The following is a 17279-nucleotide window of genomic DNA, read 5'->3' as shown; positions in this document are numbered from 1 at the left end:
TCGAAATAGAGCTGCCCTGCCCATTTGCATGTCGCTGCTGAGGCTGGCGTGCGCATGCGTCAGGCTGTCACATCCCGATTTTCATGATGGCCGATTGGCTCTCAGTTGAAAGGCAGCCTGTTGATTTTTGGCGAATGAGCAATTTTATAGGAATATATAACCCTGAACTTTGCCTGCATTCTGTAAGTTAGCGCATTTTAATTTGATGTAGCCAAAAAAAGTACTGCTGTAATGCAGCGTTTGTGCTGATTGGAGGTCACAAACAGACAGAGCATGAGAGTTTTAGTAGTATATAGATGAGAGCTGCTTTGCCTTTCTAATTTGTTGGTGCTAGAGGGAGGCAGTTAATGTTCAGCGTTTGACATTGCTGAGTGACACTCACAGATGTTACAAAGTAAAGGGTTGAATGCGAGGGGGGGTGGGAAGGGGGTAACTCAGGGCTCCACCACCAACTTACAACAACAGATCCAGGGGAAGATGAGCAACACAGATAAATTAGAAAGTCTTGCTATTGTATCGTTTAATGTTAGAGGATTAAAGTCTCCCTACAAGCATTCAAAGGTTTTAGATTTCTTATGCAGAAAGAAAATAGATATCGCGCTGTTACAGGAAACACATCTTAAACCTAATGACATTCCCAGAGTTCAAAACCGCTTTTATAAACCCGTTGTGGCATCAGCTGATGGTGCTCGTAAGAAAGGAGTTATGATATTAATGAGACGTAGTATTAATGTATCAATTGAAAGGACTGGCACCGACAATGAAGGACGTCTAGCTTTTTGCTGTACTTCCATTCAGGGTAAAAAAAAGTTGCATTCATTAGCCGATATGCCCCAACTATATTTGAGGTTGAATTTTTTCCCTCAATTACCTCACAATTACTGAAGTTAAGTGACAACCAACTTAAAAGTTGGTTCGGACATGAATACTTTGGTAAACAAAAACCTTGATAAATCTTCCTCAACTATATCAAGCTCTCAAGAATCTGCTTCCAAAGCACTTAACTTTTTTCTAACAAATTTAAATTTGCCTGATGTGTGGAGGGTGCATACTCCATCTGCTAAAGACTATACCTTCTTCTCCACAAGACATAAAACTTTCTCTTGGACAGATTACATTCTTATATCCTCCGGTTTGCTGCCTCTGGTACACTCAATAGAATTTTTGCCCAGACATCTATCTGATCACAACCCAGTCATATCTACTTCTAATTATGGCAGAATTAAAAATAAGGCTACTAGTTGGAGCTCCTAAAAAATGATGAATTTCTAACACAACTGAGAACAAAACTGACGGAATTTATAAATTTGAATAAAAATAGTGTCTCGGATGTGACAGTGATTTGGGCCTCCATCAAGGGTTTCTTACGAAATAACGCCATATGGTTCAGTTCCCATCTACATAAAAGCCGGCTTCAGAAGATTTCCACCCTAGAAGAAGAATGTAAGGTTTTGGAGAATGATCTCAAAAGGAGATACACCATAAAAACAGAAAACGAGCTCAAAACAAAACAAGCAGAATTAAATGATTTATTAAGAAGCAGGGCGGAATATATGATCCATATAACCAAACATAAGTATTACGCAGAAGGCAGCATTTTTGGCACTAACGCTCAAACAACAGGAAGCTAAAAGGTCTATACTAGCGATTAGATGTGCTAAACATGGAGTAGTATCTTCAACAGAGGAGATAAACGAGACATTCAAGAATTACTTTAAAGAACTGTATACAAGTGGCTCAGTTCCTTCTGAGAATGACTTCGCAGATTTTTTTTAGTGGATTAGACCTCCCTATGTTGTCATTAGAGGACACCAAAGCTCTAGACTCTTCTATTACACTGGATGAGCTACTTAAAGCAGTCAAAGCTACAAATAAGGGCCATACACCAGGTATAGATGGTCTACCTGTGGGACTTTACCTAGCGTTTTGGGATATTCTTGGACCAGTATGGTTAGAAACATTAAACTATGCTTTTGAAAATGGCACTTTCCATAGAGGTCTAAACACAGCCCTGATCACTGTTATACCTAAGCCTGGTAAGGACCCCTTGGAGTGTGCCAATTACCGTCCAATCTCCTTGATATTTTCCAAAGTCCTAGCCAGTAGACTTGAGACAGTAGTTGGGAAAATAATTAGCCCAGGTCAAGCGGGCTTTATCAGGGGACGTCTGGCATCTGATATATTCGCCGGCTCTTACACGTACTGAGTGCAACATATAAAATCCTGCCTGCCTGTGACCTGCTATTTCTAGAAGCAGAGAAAGCATTCGATCGCCTTGAATGGCCATATCTTTGGAGAGTTCTAAAAAAATTTAAGTTCGGCGATAAATTTATCAATATGATTCAAACACTGTATGCTAATCCTTCAGCCTGGGTATGTGTGCCAGGAGGTTTCTCAGAGTTATTTGACATAGGATGGGGCACACTACATGGGGACCCTTTGTCTCCTTTAATTTTTACTGTATCTATTGAACCACTTGCACATTTAATTAGAAACTCTCCTTAGATCTCCCCTATTGCAATAGGTACAACATCACATTCAATATCACTTTACGCAGATGACACACTAGTTTATATGGCAAATATGCAACAAACTCTCCCCTATGTTTTAAAAACACGAGCAATTTGAAAATCTTTCCGGACACAAAGTTAATTTGTCAAAATCAGTGCTGATGCTGATTAATAACAGGTAAATCTGTATAAATGATGCTGACTAATACAGATGATCCAGCAGGTGGTGCGGCACGGCAGCAGTGGCCTTTCGGATCTGGTGCTACTTTAATTTAGTTTTTAAATTTAATTTTAAGGCACAATTAGGGTTTAGGGCAATGGATAACAGAGCAACTATCTACCATCGCCAGATACTGCTACAATACAGAGATTACCCAAAAACAAACCTTCATGAAGATCTGCTGGTTAAATTGCACGACCTCATCTTGCTGAGGGAATTGGGCCTGCAGTCCTCGGAGTGGCCTGATGCCGGTGGCCGGGGGTGGGGACGTCGTAAGCGGTGTGCGGGGAAGCGGAAGCGAGGCGAGTGGGCAGGAGTCTATGCCAGGAAAAAATGCAAGCCCTAGCCGGCCAGCTCTCCCATCCATTCTGCTCTCCAATGGACATTAAATTGTACTGCATCCGACTCCAACGAAATACTCAGCGGGAGTACAGAAACGGATGGAATCCCAGACTCAGCTGTTTATTTATGTAACAGTTTTTCCCCCCAAGCCATCGGACTACCAGCCTTCTGCCCTCTGCTGTACCTATTGTCTTGTTTATTATTTATTGTAATGCCTGCACTGTTCTGTGTACTTTATGCAGTCCTGGGTAGGTCTGTAGTCTAGTGTAGTTTTTGTGTTGTTTTACGTAGTTCAGTGTAGTTTTTGTATTGTTTCATGTAGCACCATGGTCCTGAAAAACGTTGTCTTGTTTTTACTGTGTACTGTACTAGCAGTTATGGTCGAAATGACGATAAAAAGTGACTTGACTTGATAAAAGTAAGGTGTCTCTCCTTCTCCAGCTAAGGTTACAAATGAGGTCCTCTACTTGGGTAGTAAAGTTAATACTTCCCTATCGCCTGTGGCTAAAACAAATTACTCTTTAATTTTGAAAAACATAGAAGATATTAATAGATGGAGACACCTGCCACCATCAGTCCCAGCCCGTATATCGGTCATTAACATGAACATCTTATCCTGCATTGATTTTATCGGCTCAATGATCCCACTTGCGCCTCCAGCAGGATATTGGCAAACATTGGACTCCTTACTATGATGCTATGTTTGGAACAGTAAACAACCCAATATAAAGTGGTTAGCTCTACAATTCAAAAAGTCAGATGGGGGATTGGCATGTCCAAATTTTAAATTGTATCACTGAGCATTTGTCTTAGCTATTGGATGGAGGAGGATAAAGTTTTGTCATGGAAAAATATAGAACAAGATCTAATAGCACCAATAAGGTTGAAGGACTTTCTCCTTATAGGTATGTCTACCAAAAAATGTGATTTGTATTACGGTCCAATTTTAATCCATATGCTACAAGTGTTTAGAGCAGCAGAAAAATTCCTAAAATTTAAAAGCGTATGGTGCAAATCATCTCCATTATGGAACAATAATCATCTTCTAACTGGAGGGAAACCATTCACTAACAGAACTTGGGAGGATAAAGGTATTACTACTCTTCAAGATATTAATGGGGCAAGTACTATCCTTAGCTTTCAAGAACTGGTATCTCGATATAATATTGATAAGCACTCTCTTTTCTTCTACTTCAGAGTAAGATCAGCTTGTAAAGCCTATGTGGTTACCTGGGGGTCAGATTTAAAGGACCAAACCATTTTAAGTTGGATACAGAGTGCTCCAGGACAGATAGTGTCATATATCTATGATAAAATAAACTCCCAGAAATATATGCCCACATCAGGAATGAAAGCCTGGGATAGGGACATATCTGAATTGGGACAAGACTTAGACTGGGATGCGATTTGGGATAATGCTGCCGGTGCTTCGAAAAACCCAAATCTTCGGTATATGCAGTTGAAATTTTGTCATAGAGCATATTTAACACCGAGAATTAGACATCAAATGGGACTGGTTCCTGACCCATATTGCTCATTTTGTTCCCAAAGAGCCATTGGCTCTTATATATAAGCAACACACATCAAAGTTGCTGGTGAACGCAGCAGGCCAGGCAATATCTCTAGGAAGAGGTACAGTCGACGTTTCAGGCCGAGACTGTACCTCTTCCTAGAGATGCTGCCTGGCCTGCTGCGTTCACCAGCAACTTTGATGTGTGTTGCTTGAATTTCCAGCATCTGCAGAATTCCTCTTGTTTGGCTCTTTTATACATGTTGAATGGGAATATCCAGGGGTTTTTGATTTGTGGGGGAAGGTTATCAGTACTCTTACAGAACTAATGGGGGTACAATTACCAATGGACCCTGCTGTACGTCTTCTTAATGATGACTCCCACCTTTCCCTTACGGAAAAAAACACGCAAAGTCTGGCTGGCAGGCCTGACTGCAGCTAAGAAGATTGTAATCCTGTTGGAAACCTCCTCATGATATTTCAAGTACTCACTGGCTTCGGAGCTTTTTGGACATTTCTTACCTGGAACTATCGTCAGCAAGAGTAAATGATGCATGAGCAAACACAATCTTAATGTGGACAAATTTGATATCTAACTTAAAAGATCTTCTGTTAAAATAGGAATGCTCTGTCTGTGTATGCACTGCTATTCAGTTGGTTGGTGGAGGGGAGAGGGGGGTGGGGATGAAGAAGAGGTGGGAGTGATGGTGATGAAGGTTGGGGGTGGCTGGGTTAAACAGTTAAAATGTGATCGGCAACTGGTTGTATTGAATGCAATTTGTTGGTGTTGCAATAAAAAATTAGTGATTTAAAAAAAAGAAAATTAAAGAAGAGTAATTAGAAGCTGTATCTTCACCTATGACTGGGGGAGTAAGTAATTCCTATCACATGGAGAAGTTGAGGCAACAGACTGGTTTTGAAAGGAAGCAAGATAATGAAGGAAACGTGAGGTTTGTTGCTGCCTATATTGCAATATTATGAGTGGGTTGTGAACATGATGGACAAAGTCAGTATGCCTATACTCTACATTCATGGGTCTGTAAATAACATTCACTGAATGAACAATTTGCGTACAAGGACATACAAATATCTGTCCTTGCCACCCTTCACTTCATATAATACTTCATATTTCACTTCATGGACTCAAGTGTTCTTTCCAGATGAAGCTGCAGTTCACTTGTACTTCCAATTCACTGGGGTATTGTTAATGAGGAAATTGCCAATTCAGTTTGGAAGTTAGCCTGGCAGAGACTGCTGTTCAAATACATAGTCTATCATATAAAACAAAACTATCCTACTATCTACATCGAGAATGCTTTTCTCTTGAAATTCAAATGCTCTTCAGAATTTTTGTGAGTGTTATTTTGTGATCTTAGGCTTGCCTGTTATGTTTTCTGGAAGCAGGTTATTGTCTATAATTCTCAAATATTGCTGAATGTTTCTTGATTCACGTTTGCAAATGTGAAACTTATGCAAGTCATGAATGCTTTGTTCTTCCCTGTGATTGTCTTTTCAGAAGCCACTGCAAAAAAATTGCATTCCAAATTTTTTTTAGGCTACCAGAGAATTTCAGACTGTCTTAACTTTTACACATCATATCTTTCAGGAAGGTGCTTCAGCTAGAAAAGCTCAAACTCCTGCTGTTCAGCCTGTTCCACGACCAGGTAAAAACATTCATGAAATATTTTTGTTTTATTTTCTTGAGTGAATTTATGCGTAGACATTGTTGTAATTCTTGGTTCATGTAACCGTCTCCATTTTGTTTCCTTTAATGAATACTGTTGATGCTTGGATGGAAAATAAAATCAGATTTGAATGAACATTTTGTTTGTGAAAAGAAGCCAGTATCCTGACAGAATAAATAAAGCCCAAAAATCATTCAGTGCCTAGACAATGCCTAGACAAAAAGTATCCAAGGAATTACACAAAAGCAATTCAGCTGCAGTCAATCTGTGGTTTAATGTCCCTTAGCTTGTTATTAGTGCTTCCTCTTAAACTCTTAAAGTATTAAAGTTAAAGGGAAAAATGGATAGATTAACCTGGCCCTTATGAGAATTCAGAACTTTTTATTTAAGCATCTTCACAATGTAATCTGAGAATTTTAATTTTTGGTGTAATTAATATTTTTGTGTGCCTGTTACATGGATTGAATATTTCTAATATGTTAGGAATAAGGATGAAGCAATATAGAGAAGCAACAATAAGCTATTTGAGCCCTCATGATTGATAAATATATGGTTGTTCTATCCATCTTAATGTCTAAAAAGTTTATCAAATCTCAGTCCTCAATTTATAATCAATGACTGAGGATTTACAACTCTTTGGGACAGAGAATTCTAAAAGTTTCATGGCATTTGAGTCAAGAAATCTTTCCCCATTCCAAACTAATCCCACATTTTATATTACTCAACTAAGGAAAATGCCGATCTGATATCAACTCTTTCAAGCTTGTTTCGTTGAGATCACCTCAGAGGGAATGTAGATTCATTCAGGTCTTGGGAATGTGCCTTTATCCCAACAATTAGATTAGATTAGATTATGAGGACACAGTCCTCTTTTATTGTCATTTAGTAATGCATGCATTAAGAAATTATACAATATTCCTCCAGTATGATATCACAGAAACACAAAACAAACCAAGACTGAAAAACTGACAAAAACCACATAATTATAACATATAGTTACAACAGTGCAAAGCAATACCGTTACTTGATAAAGAACAGACCATGGGCACGGTAAAAAAAAGTCTCGAAGTCTTTTGAAAGTCCCATCATCTTACGCAGACGGTATAAGGAAGAAAAACTCTTCCTTTCCATGAGCCTCCAGCGCCGCAAACTTGCTGATGCAACATCCTGGAAGCACCCGACCAGAACCGACTCTTGAGTCCGTCCGAAAACTTCGAGCCTCCGACCAGCCCTCCAACACCGAGCACCAAGCACCATCTCTACCGAGCGCTTCGACCCTGATCCCGGCCTTGGCAACAGGCAATAGGCAAAGCTGAGGATTTGGGACCTTCTGCTCTGGAGATTCTCGATCGCACAGTAGCAGTGGCAGCGAAGCGGGCATTTCAGAAGTTTCTCTAGATGTTCCTCTGTGCTTCTCCTGTCTGTCTCCTTCAAATCAGGATTGTGCACGGTACCTACTTAACAAATACCGATATCATTTCGGAGCAGCTGCGCGCGCTGTGTCGCGTCGCCATCTTCTCCTCCCCTCCTCCCGTCTTGACTGGAAGCCCAACTTTGCATGCATTTGCTTGCATCAAGAAATTAAACTATATTTAGAACTCCAGGCATATTTCCATATGATTGAGTTTTGTACTTAAGTAAATTTGTTACTAAAACTAACTTATCAATTGCTTTCCCAATTGTTTGTTGTATATGTGTGTTAATTGCTTGTTCATGTATCACAATGCTCAGGTTTCCATTGATTGCCAAATTTCTCAGAACTTTGCCTATATTTATACCAAAGTGAATAACTCAAGTTAATCACATTCTATTCCAGATATTGTGCGATGTAGTTTCCCATTTATTTAACACAGAATCAGGATCAGGTTTAACATCACTAGCATATGTCATGAAATTTGTTTTGCAGCAGCAGTACTTGCTGTACATAATAATAAAAAATCTAAATTACAATAAATATTATTCAAAATTAAATAAGCAGTGGAGAAAGACAGGAAGAAAAAAATTAATTCTCCATTTAGAAATCTGATGACTGAGGGGAAGAAGCTGTTCCTGATACACTGGTGTGTGTCCTCATGCTCCTTTCTGTCCTTCTTGATGTTTGCAATGAGAAGAGGGCATGTCCTGGGTGATGGGAGTCATTAATGATGGATGCTGCATTTTGGAATATCCTTGATGCTGGGAAGGCTAGTGCCCATGATGGAGCTGGTTGGGTTTACAACCTTGTTTTCTGCATTAATTATTCATAAAATGTGGTCTCATCTTCATCTTCGTCTAAGTCACAATAATAGACAAACATAATCTGTAAACTAATAACACGCAAACAATTGTACTTTTCATGTCTTTATCGAACACATTGCTTAATCATTCACAGTCCAGGCTGGAAAAAGTATGTGAACCCTTGTATTTAATAACTAGTAGAACCTCCTTTAGCAGCAATAACCTTCACCAAATGTTTCTTGTAACTGCTTATCAGACTTGCACAACGACGAGGAGGAACTTAAGACCATTCTTCTATACAAAACTCTTTTAGTTCATCAGTATTTCTGGGATACCTTACATGTACAGCCTTCTTCAGGTCATGTTACAATATCTCAATTGGATTAAGGTCTGAACTCTGACTTGGCCATACCAAAACAGGAAATTTCTTCTTTTAAAACTATTCTGTTGTTGATTTACTGTTGTGTTTCAGGTCATTGTTGCATCATCCAACTTCTATTAATTTTCAAGTGACTGACTGCTACCTTGATATTCTCCTGTAAAATGTCTTGATTTCATTCTTCCCTCAATGATTGCAAGCTGTCCAGGCCCTGAGACAGCAAAGCAACCACAAACCATGATGCTCCTTCTACTATGCTTCACAGTTGTGATGAGGTTTCGCTGTTGGTGTGCAGTTCCCTTTTTCCTCCAAACATAGCAGTGTGCATTTCTGCCAAAAAGTTCAATTTTTGTCAGATTTGTCCACAGAACATTGTCCCAGAAGGTTTGAGGAGCATCTAGGTGGTTGTTTGCAAACTTGAGTTGTGCTGCAATGTTTTTTTTTGGAGAGCAGTGGTTTCCTTTCTGGTATCCTTACATTAACACTATTTTTGTTCAGTGTTTTTCTTATAGTGGATACATGAACAGAGACTTTAGCAAGTTCTAAAGATTTCTGCAAGTCTTTTGCTGTTACCCTTGAGTTCTTTTTCACCTCCTTCAGCATTGCACGTTATACTCTTGGTATGATATTTACAGGACGCCCACTCCTAGGGAGAGTAGCAACAGTACTGAATTTCTTCCATTTGTAGACATTTTCTCTTACTGTGGACTGACGAACACTTAAGTCTTTAGAAATACTTTTGTAGCCTTTCCCAGCTTCATACATCTCTACAATTCTTCTAAGGTCCTCTGAAAGTTGTTTTGATTGAGGCATGGTGCACATAAGCAGATCTTTCTTGAGAAGATATGGCTCTATCGGTAACCCAACTTTGTGTGTCTTTTTTATAGGGTAGGGCAACTCTACAACCCACACCTCCAATCTCATCTCATTGATTGGAACACCTGACTCCAAAGAGCTTTTATTGAAGACATTAACCCAGAAGTTCACATACTTTCTGGAAGCTAGACTGTGATTGTTTTAATAGTGTACTCAGTATTGACGAGAAGTACAATTGTTTTGCTTGTTTTTAGTTTAGGCAGATCGTGTTTGTCTATTGTTGTGACTTAGATGAAGATCAGACCACATTTTATGAGTAATTAATGCAGAAAGCCAGGTAATTGTGAAGGATTTGCAAACTTTTTCTTGTTACTGTATGCATCTTTGCTATCCAGATGTTCCAGGATTGAGTGAAGAGCCAATGAGGTGGCCTCTGCTGTGGACCTGTGCTTCAGTAGGCATATTGGAGCAGATCCAAGTTGCTTCTCAGGCAGGAGTTGTGTTTCATCACCAACCTCTCAAAACACTTCTTCACTGTGGATATAAGAGCACCAGGGTGATAGTCATTGAGGCAGGTCACCATGCTCTTCTTGGGCACTAGTATAATTGAAGCCTGCTTGAAGCAGATGGGTTCCACACACTGCTGAAACAAGAAATTCAAGATCTCAGTGAATACACCAGCCAATTGGTCAGAACAGGTCTTCAGTACATGGCCAGGTACTCCATCCTGTCCAGATACTTTGTGGATTCACCTCTCTGAAGGCAGCTTGTACGTCAGCTTCGGAGTCCGAGATTGTGGGATCATCAGTGATGTGGGGGTTTGCAATGACAAATGGACAGTAACAGGAGCAGAGGCTAGTGAGTGAAGGGAAAGAGAAGCAAAAGGAAAGCAAAACAAATACTAAAATATGGCAGAACCTCGTCAACTTTTATACCCTAAAGATGAGGAACATTCATTCAAATTTGCAGATGAGAGGTAACCAGTTAGATGGACCCTATTCATATAATGCAGTGCCAGATAATCTTCCAGAGCTTTCCAGAATCATACAAGTGTAACCATTAGGGGACACATTGAACAACTGTATATGCATACTATGGCCACTAGGAAACATACTAAACAGTTACATGTATATTGTATCTATGTCAAGTATGAAATAATCAAAAACCATCTAAATTATAAAAATATCAAAGGGCATATGTTCTTCAAAGTATTCATAGGATTATATCATGGTTAGTCAGATTAGTATGCACACTTACGCGAGTTTGAACTATTCTATTAATGATTACCTATAAACAAGTAATAAAGACGTAAATTATGATAAGGCATATCAAGACAAATAATTGATTCACCCGAGTTTCCGAGATTTAAATGAAACCAATCAAAGAAATCCTATCCATCAGATTGACGTATTTTAGCTATTTCCTTATGGATATGATCAGCCAAATTAGTTATATCTTCAGACTTGTCAGGTATGTAAGTATATTATTTGCCTATTACTGCACGTGTTTCCCCTCCCCACCCTTCCTATGCATGGGCACTATTTCCATTGTTACTTTCCCCAAGGCATCAGCAGTGCTTGCCATTTCTAAAGCTGCTGCAAAATTTTAAATCTCTCTTGTACTCCTCGCAACACTGTAAAATGGGAATAAAATTGATGCAAAACTATCTCCTCCTGAAATGTCTCATTTACTTCTAGATTTGGAAGGTAAAGTGTGTTGGTGTGTATGTCACATAGCAAGAAAGACTATAAATAACAAGCTCCTAACCCATTAAATGTAAGAAAATTGTAGGCTCCATTTCTGCACATGAAGTACATATTGTTCCATGAACATAGACTTCCTTACTAGCAAGACCTTGCTAAATTGTAATATTTTTCTGTTGGATATTATCACAGAAAATTCCAGACTCATGACCTCATCTAGAACAATGTAATTTGTAATTACGTGATATATGCCCTGTTTCCTTCAGTTAAAGGTAGATTTTATAGTGAACACATGAAAAGATTTAATAGCTTTGTCATACACATTTCGAGATCCTAGGATAAGACATTAAAAGGGTCAGATGTGCTGTAATTTCCCAAATGCTGATTAAATTTGCTTAAAAGATCTGGTGTAAAGCAGTATGCGAGGGGCATGATCATTGTATTAGTGAAAGTATAACAACAAATATATCAAAATAAACTTCATTATGCCCAGTAGTTGTTGATTTTGGCAAAGTCTTCTGACTGGAGAGTGATTTCTCTCACTGTAGCTCAGCAGCAGAGGCAGTGAGTCAGAGGTTACTATCATGTTAACCACCGTGCTTATTGTCCTCATCGGATACCCTTTTCGCTCATTTGCATTGGCTGACGTACGTCGACTTACTTTTGTCTTCCATCTTCACTGCTGAGATGGTAATTAACAGCACTTGATACGGACCTTCCCAGCAAGCTCTCAGTGGTTCCTTACGTGCTCCTTAATTAGGACAGAGTGTGCCCTCCTCCTTTTGGATTACTCAAATTGACAGAAGCCGGCTGAGAAGCAGACTGTTCAACTTGACTTAATTTCACACAAAAGTTAACTACACTGTCTGCTATAATGTATATGTCAGCCTCTCTGAGATTGAGGGCTCCCAGCAGTGATATAGAATGTCCTATTATCACCTCAAATTGACTTAATTTAGTTTTCTTGTTTGGAGTTCAATGCTACACCAGACCATAGGAAGAGCCTTAGACCATGGTACACCTTCCTTGTGATACTTAGCCAGTTGTTGCTTGATGGTTCCATTCATTTGTTCGACTTGTTATAATTACTATTCTATAGATTTGCTGAATATGTCCACAGGAAATGAATCACAAGATTTTATTTGATGTCAATCCACAGCAGGGGTGTGTGAAAAGAGCTACTTATTGAATCAGGGTAGAGATCAAAGTTTTGAAGGCAGAGTTTCGTGACAGTTTTTTTCTGATTTGAGGAGCGGACAATCAGCAAGTGACAGTGCAAAAAGGAGCTATCTTTTCAGTCAGGTCTGCATTTCTACATTGGAGATTTGAAAAGCAGAGTTCCAGCCAGTTTTCTCTGCGTTGGACAATTCGTGCACGAAAAGAGCTACTTTTTAATCAGAGTGCCAGTTTCAGGTTTTGAAGACAGAGTTTTGCAGTAGTTTCTCTGATTTGAGGAGTGACCAGTCAGCAAAAGGGTTTCATTAGAAAGGGCAAATAGGAATAATTCAAGTGAAACCAAACGGCCATTCTTTTGAGTGTGCCATTCTTTAGAATGGCTTTGGCTCATCGGACTTAGGTGAGGTCAGGTTTGGGTGAGGTAGATTGTCTTGTAACTTTGTCTCTCTCTCTGTTCTAATTTGTTCATCCCTCATCTATTAGTGCATAGTATAGTGAGAATGGCTCCAGAGGCAGTGTTTTGTGCTGTGTGTGGAATGAGGGAATATTATAGTGGGGAGCTGAATGTCCAGGGATACACATTATATCAAAAGGTCAAGCAGGAAAGCAAAGGGGGTGGTGTGGCTTTGTTGGTAAAAAATGAAATTAAATCATTAGAAAGTGGTGACATAGGATCAGAAAATGTAGACTCATTGTGGATAGAGCTAAGGAACTGCAAGGGTAAAAAGACCCTGATGAAAGTTATATATATAGACCCCCAAACAGTAGTAAGGAGGTAGTCTACAAGTTACAACGGGAGGTAGAAAATGCATGCCAAAAGGATGTTACAATAGTCTTAGGGGATTTCAGTGTGCAGGTAGATTGGGAAAACCAGGTTGGTGCTGGATTCCAAGAGCGGGAATTTCTGGAATGCCTACGAGATGGCTTTTTAGAGCAGCTCTTGGTTGAGCCCACTAGGGGATCAGCTGTTCTGGATTGGGTGTTGTGTAATGAACTGAAATTGATTAGAGAGCTTAAGGTAAAGGAAGTCTTAGGGGCAAATGATCATAATATGATCAAATTCACTCTGATACTTGAGAGCTAAAGTCAGATGTATAATTATTGCAGTGGAGTAAAGGAAATTACAGAGGCATGAGAGAGGAATTGCCCAGAGTTGATTGGAAAAGAACACTGGCAGGGATGATGGCAGAGCAGCAATGGCACAGGATATATACATCCCAAAGAGGAAACAGTCTTCTAAAGGAAAGATGACACAACCATGGCTAACAAGGTAAGTCAAGGCCAACATAAAAGCTAAAGTGAGGACATATAATAGAACAAAATTTAGTGGGAATTAGGAAGCTTTTAAATACCAACAAAAAGCAATTGAAAAAGTGATTAAGAAGCTAAAGATGGAATACGAAGGTAAGCTAGCCAATAATATTAAAGATGATACCAAAAGTTTCTTCAGGTACATAAAGGGTAAAAGAGAGGGAAGAGTGGGTATTGGACTGCTGGAAAATGGTGCTGAATAGACAGTAATGGGGGTCAAAGAAATGGCAAATGTACTGATTTAAGTATTTTGCATCAGTCTTCACTATGGAAGACACTAGCAGTATGTTGAAAGTTCCAGATGAAGTGTGTGAAGTTACCATTACGAAAGAGAAGGTTCTTGGGAAACTGAAAGGTTTGAAGGTAAATAAGTCACCTGGACAAAATTATTTATGCTCCAGGGCTCTGAAAGAGGTGGCTGAAGAGATTGTTGAGACATTAGTAATCATCTTTCAAGAATCACTAGATTTTGGAATAGTTCTGAAAGACTGAAAAATTACAAATGTCACTCCATGCAGCTAGGAAATTATAGGCCAGTTAGTCTGTCCTCAGTGGCTGGGAAGATATTGGAGTTTGATAATTAAAGATGTGGTTTCAGGGCACCTAATAAAATAGACTGTAGTCAGCATGGTCTTCTCAAGTGAAAGTATTGCCTGACAAATCAATTGGAATTCTTTGAAGAAATAACAAACATGTTAGACAAAAGTTGATGTTGTGTGCTTGGATTTTCAGAAGGCCTTTGACAAAGTGCCTCACATGAAGCTACTTAACAAGCTACGAGCCCGTGGTATTACAGGAAAGATACCAGCATGGGTAAAACAGTGGCTGATTGGCAGCGGACAATGAGTGGGAATAAAAGGTGCCTTATCTGTTTGGCTGCCAGTGACTAGTGGTGTTTCACAGAGTTCTGTGTTGGGATCGATTCTTTTTAAGTTATATGTCAATGATTTGGATGATGGAATTGATGGCTTTGTTGCAAAGTTTGCAGATGATATGAAGGTAGGTGGAGGGACAGATAAGTTTGTGGAAATAGGGTGGCTACAGAAGGACTTAAACAGATTAGGAGAATGGGTAAAGAAGTAGTAGATGGAATACGGTGTCGGGATGTGTATGCTCATGCACTTCGGTAGAAAAAATGAAAGGTTGATTATTTTCTAAATGGAGAGAAAATACAAAAATCTAAGGTGCAAAGGGATTTGGGAGTCCTTGTGTAGGATTCCCTAAAGGTTAATTTGCAGTTTGAGTCTGGTGAGGAAGGTAAGTGCGATGTTGGCATTTATTTCAAGAGGATTAGAATATAAAAGCAAGGTTGTAATGTTGAGACTATAAAGCACTGGTGAGGCCTCACTTGGAGTATTGTGTGGAGCTAAGACCTGAGGACATAGCCTCAAAATAGAGTGGCATCCTTATAGAACGGAGATGAAGAATTTCTTTAGCCAGAGTGTGGTGAATCTGTGGAATTAGTTGCCACAGGCAGCCGTGGAAGCAAAGTCTTTATGTGTATTTGAGGCAGAGGTTGATAGATTCTCAATTGGTCAGGGCATGAAGGGATGTGGGAGGAGGGTAGGAGATTGGGGCTGAGAGAATAAATGCATTAGTCATGATGAAATGGCAGAACAGATGGGCCAAATGGGCTAATTCTGCTCCTATATTATTGTCTTTAATATGTACTTTGATCTTTGAACTTGCCCTGATGACTGGGTGATGTAGACAATGAAAAGACCACTAATATTCATCAGTCACTATAATTCCTAATAAACACTCCCAGTGAAATGTGTTCCTTGGTCAGAGTGTGGCAGTGACGTTTCTTGCTGAAATAGTTTTTTACCCATCTTAAAAACCTGTCCAGTATTACCAGTATGTCTGAGTATCCTGACATTTTGGCAAAGAAATGTAGTCTACTTGTAGGTGTAAAAATTAACCAGGTGGGGCAGTAACACTTAACTATGTTAACGTTTCCATTGCTCCAAGATTCATTTTCTGGCTGCATCTTTGCGTTCTGAACTCTGGATTCCACCACCATTGGGAGAATTTGTCGATCATCTTTTGCTCTTCTGTCTTAGGGAGTGTGTCTGCTGTATCAGATAAGGAAGCAACAGTTGGAGTTGCTTGTTTTTGTGCCATACCTACATACTGCGTCATTGTTTAATCTCCCATCATTCTCCATCCAGAGCCACTTTTCCCAGTTAATGCACTGAACTTGCATCTCTTAAATATCTTGTATGTCAATCTGTGATGTATACTTCATGTTCATTTCCATAATTCCAGTTGTCGGCTTCACTGCATGTGTTCTTTGTGGTCTTTTACTTTTTCTTACTTCTTTTACCCCTTCTGTAGTTTCATCGGTGAATGCATTTCCATGGCTTTCCATTGTAGTGAGTTTGGAGTGGCTTTTACATTTTAATACAGCACCTTCTGATGCCAGTTGTATGACATTACAAGTTCTTGTACCAGTTGACCAATCTTGATTGGGGTTCCTACAGTTGTAAGAAATCCCCTTTGTCCCCATAAGTTTCCGAAATCATTAAGAACTCCAAAAGCATATCGAGAATCAATGTAGATATTAGCTAATCTTTCTTCTGCCAACTTACAGGCTTCAGTCAGAGCTCTTAGTTTTGCCTGTGGCACAGAGGTACTAGGAGCCTGGAATTCATCTCAATAATTGAGGGACAATTTGTGTAAAAGTCTTTGGCAGAGTAATAACCAACAGGATGCTGTCAGTCTTCATGTTTTTGAGTTAACACTGCTATCATGTGATTCTTGTTGACATAGAGGGTAAATAGTTTACCTGTATCAGGGTTTCTTAATGCAGGTACAGTGCACAATGTTGCCTTTAAAGTTTAGAAACATAGAAACATAGAAAATAGGTGCAGGAGTAGGCCATTCGGCCCTTCGAGCCTGCACCGCCATTTATTATGATCATGGCTGATCATCCAACTCAGATCCCCGCCCCAGCCTTCCCTCCATACCCCCTGACCCCCATAGCCACAAGGGCCATATCTAACTCCCTCTTAAATATAGCCAATGAACTGGCCTCAACTGTTTCCTGTGGCAGAGAATTCCACAGATTCACCACTCTCTGTGTGAAGAAGTTTTTCCTAATCTCGGTCCTAAAAGGCTTCCCCTCTATCCTCAAACTGTGGCCCCTCGTTCTGGACTTCCCCAACATCGGGAACAATCTTCCTGCATCTAGCCTGTCCAATCCCTTTAGGATCTTATACGTTTCAATCAGATCCCCCCTCAATCTTCTAAATTCCAACGAGTACAAGCCCAGTTCATCCAGTCTTTCTTCATATGAAAGTCCTGCCATCCCAGGAATCAATCTGGTGAACCTTCTTTCTACTCCCTCTATGGCAAGGATGTCTTTCCTCAGATTAAGGGACCAAAACTGCACACAATACTCCAGGTGT

General features: G+C 39.6%; 1 protein-coding gene across 2 annotated transcripts in view; it reads left to right on the top strand.

Moving 5' to 3' along the window:
* cdc73 (cell division cycle 73, Paf1/RNA polymerase II complex component, homolog (S. cerevisiae)) overlaps positions 1 to 17279 on the top strand; it is a 329568-nt gene that overhangs the window by 213130 nt on the left and 99159 nt on the right. For both annotated transcript variants that reach the window (XM_072274186.1, XM_072274187.1), the window contains exon 11: positions 6189 to 6246. In XM_072274186.1, the coding sequence (XP_072130287.1) occupies positions 6189 to 6246 (58 nt within the window). The remainder of the gene's footprint in view (positions 1 to 6188; positions 6247 to 17279) is intronic.

This window comes from Mobula birostris, chromosome 12, assembly GCF_030028105.1.
Source record: "Mobula birostris isolate sMobBir1 chromosome 12, sMobBir1.hap1, whole genome shotgun sequence".
Taxonomy (NCBI): Eukaryota; Metazoa; Chordata; class Chondrichthyes; order Myliobatiformes; family Myliobatidae; genus Mobula; species Mobula birostris.
This window is presented reverse-complemented; position numbering and strand designations above follow the sequence as displayed.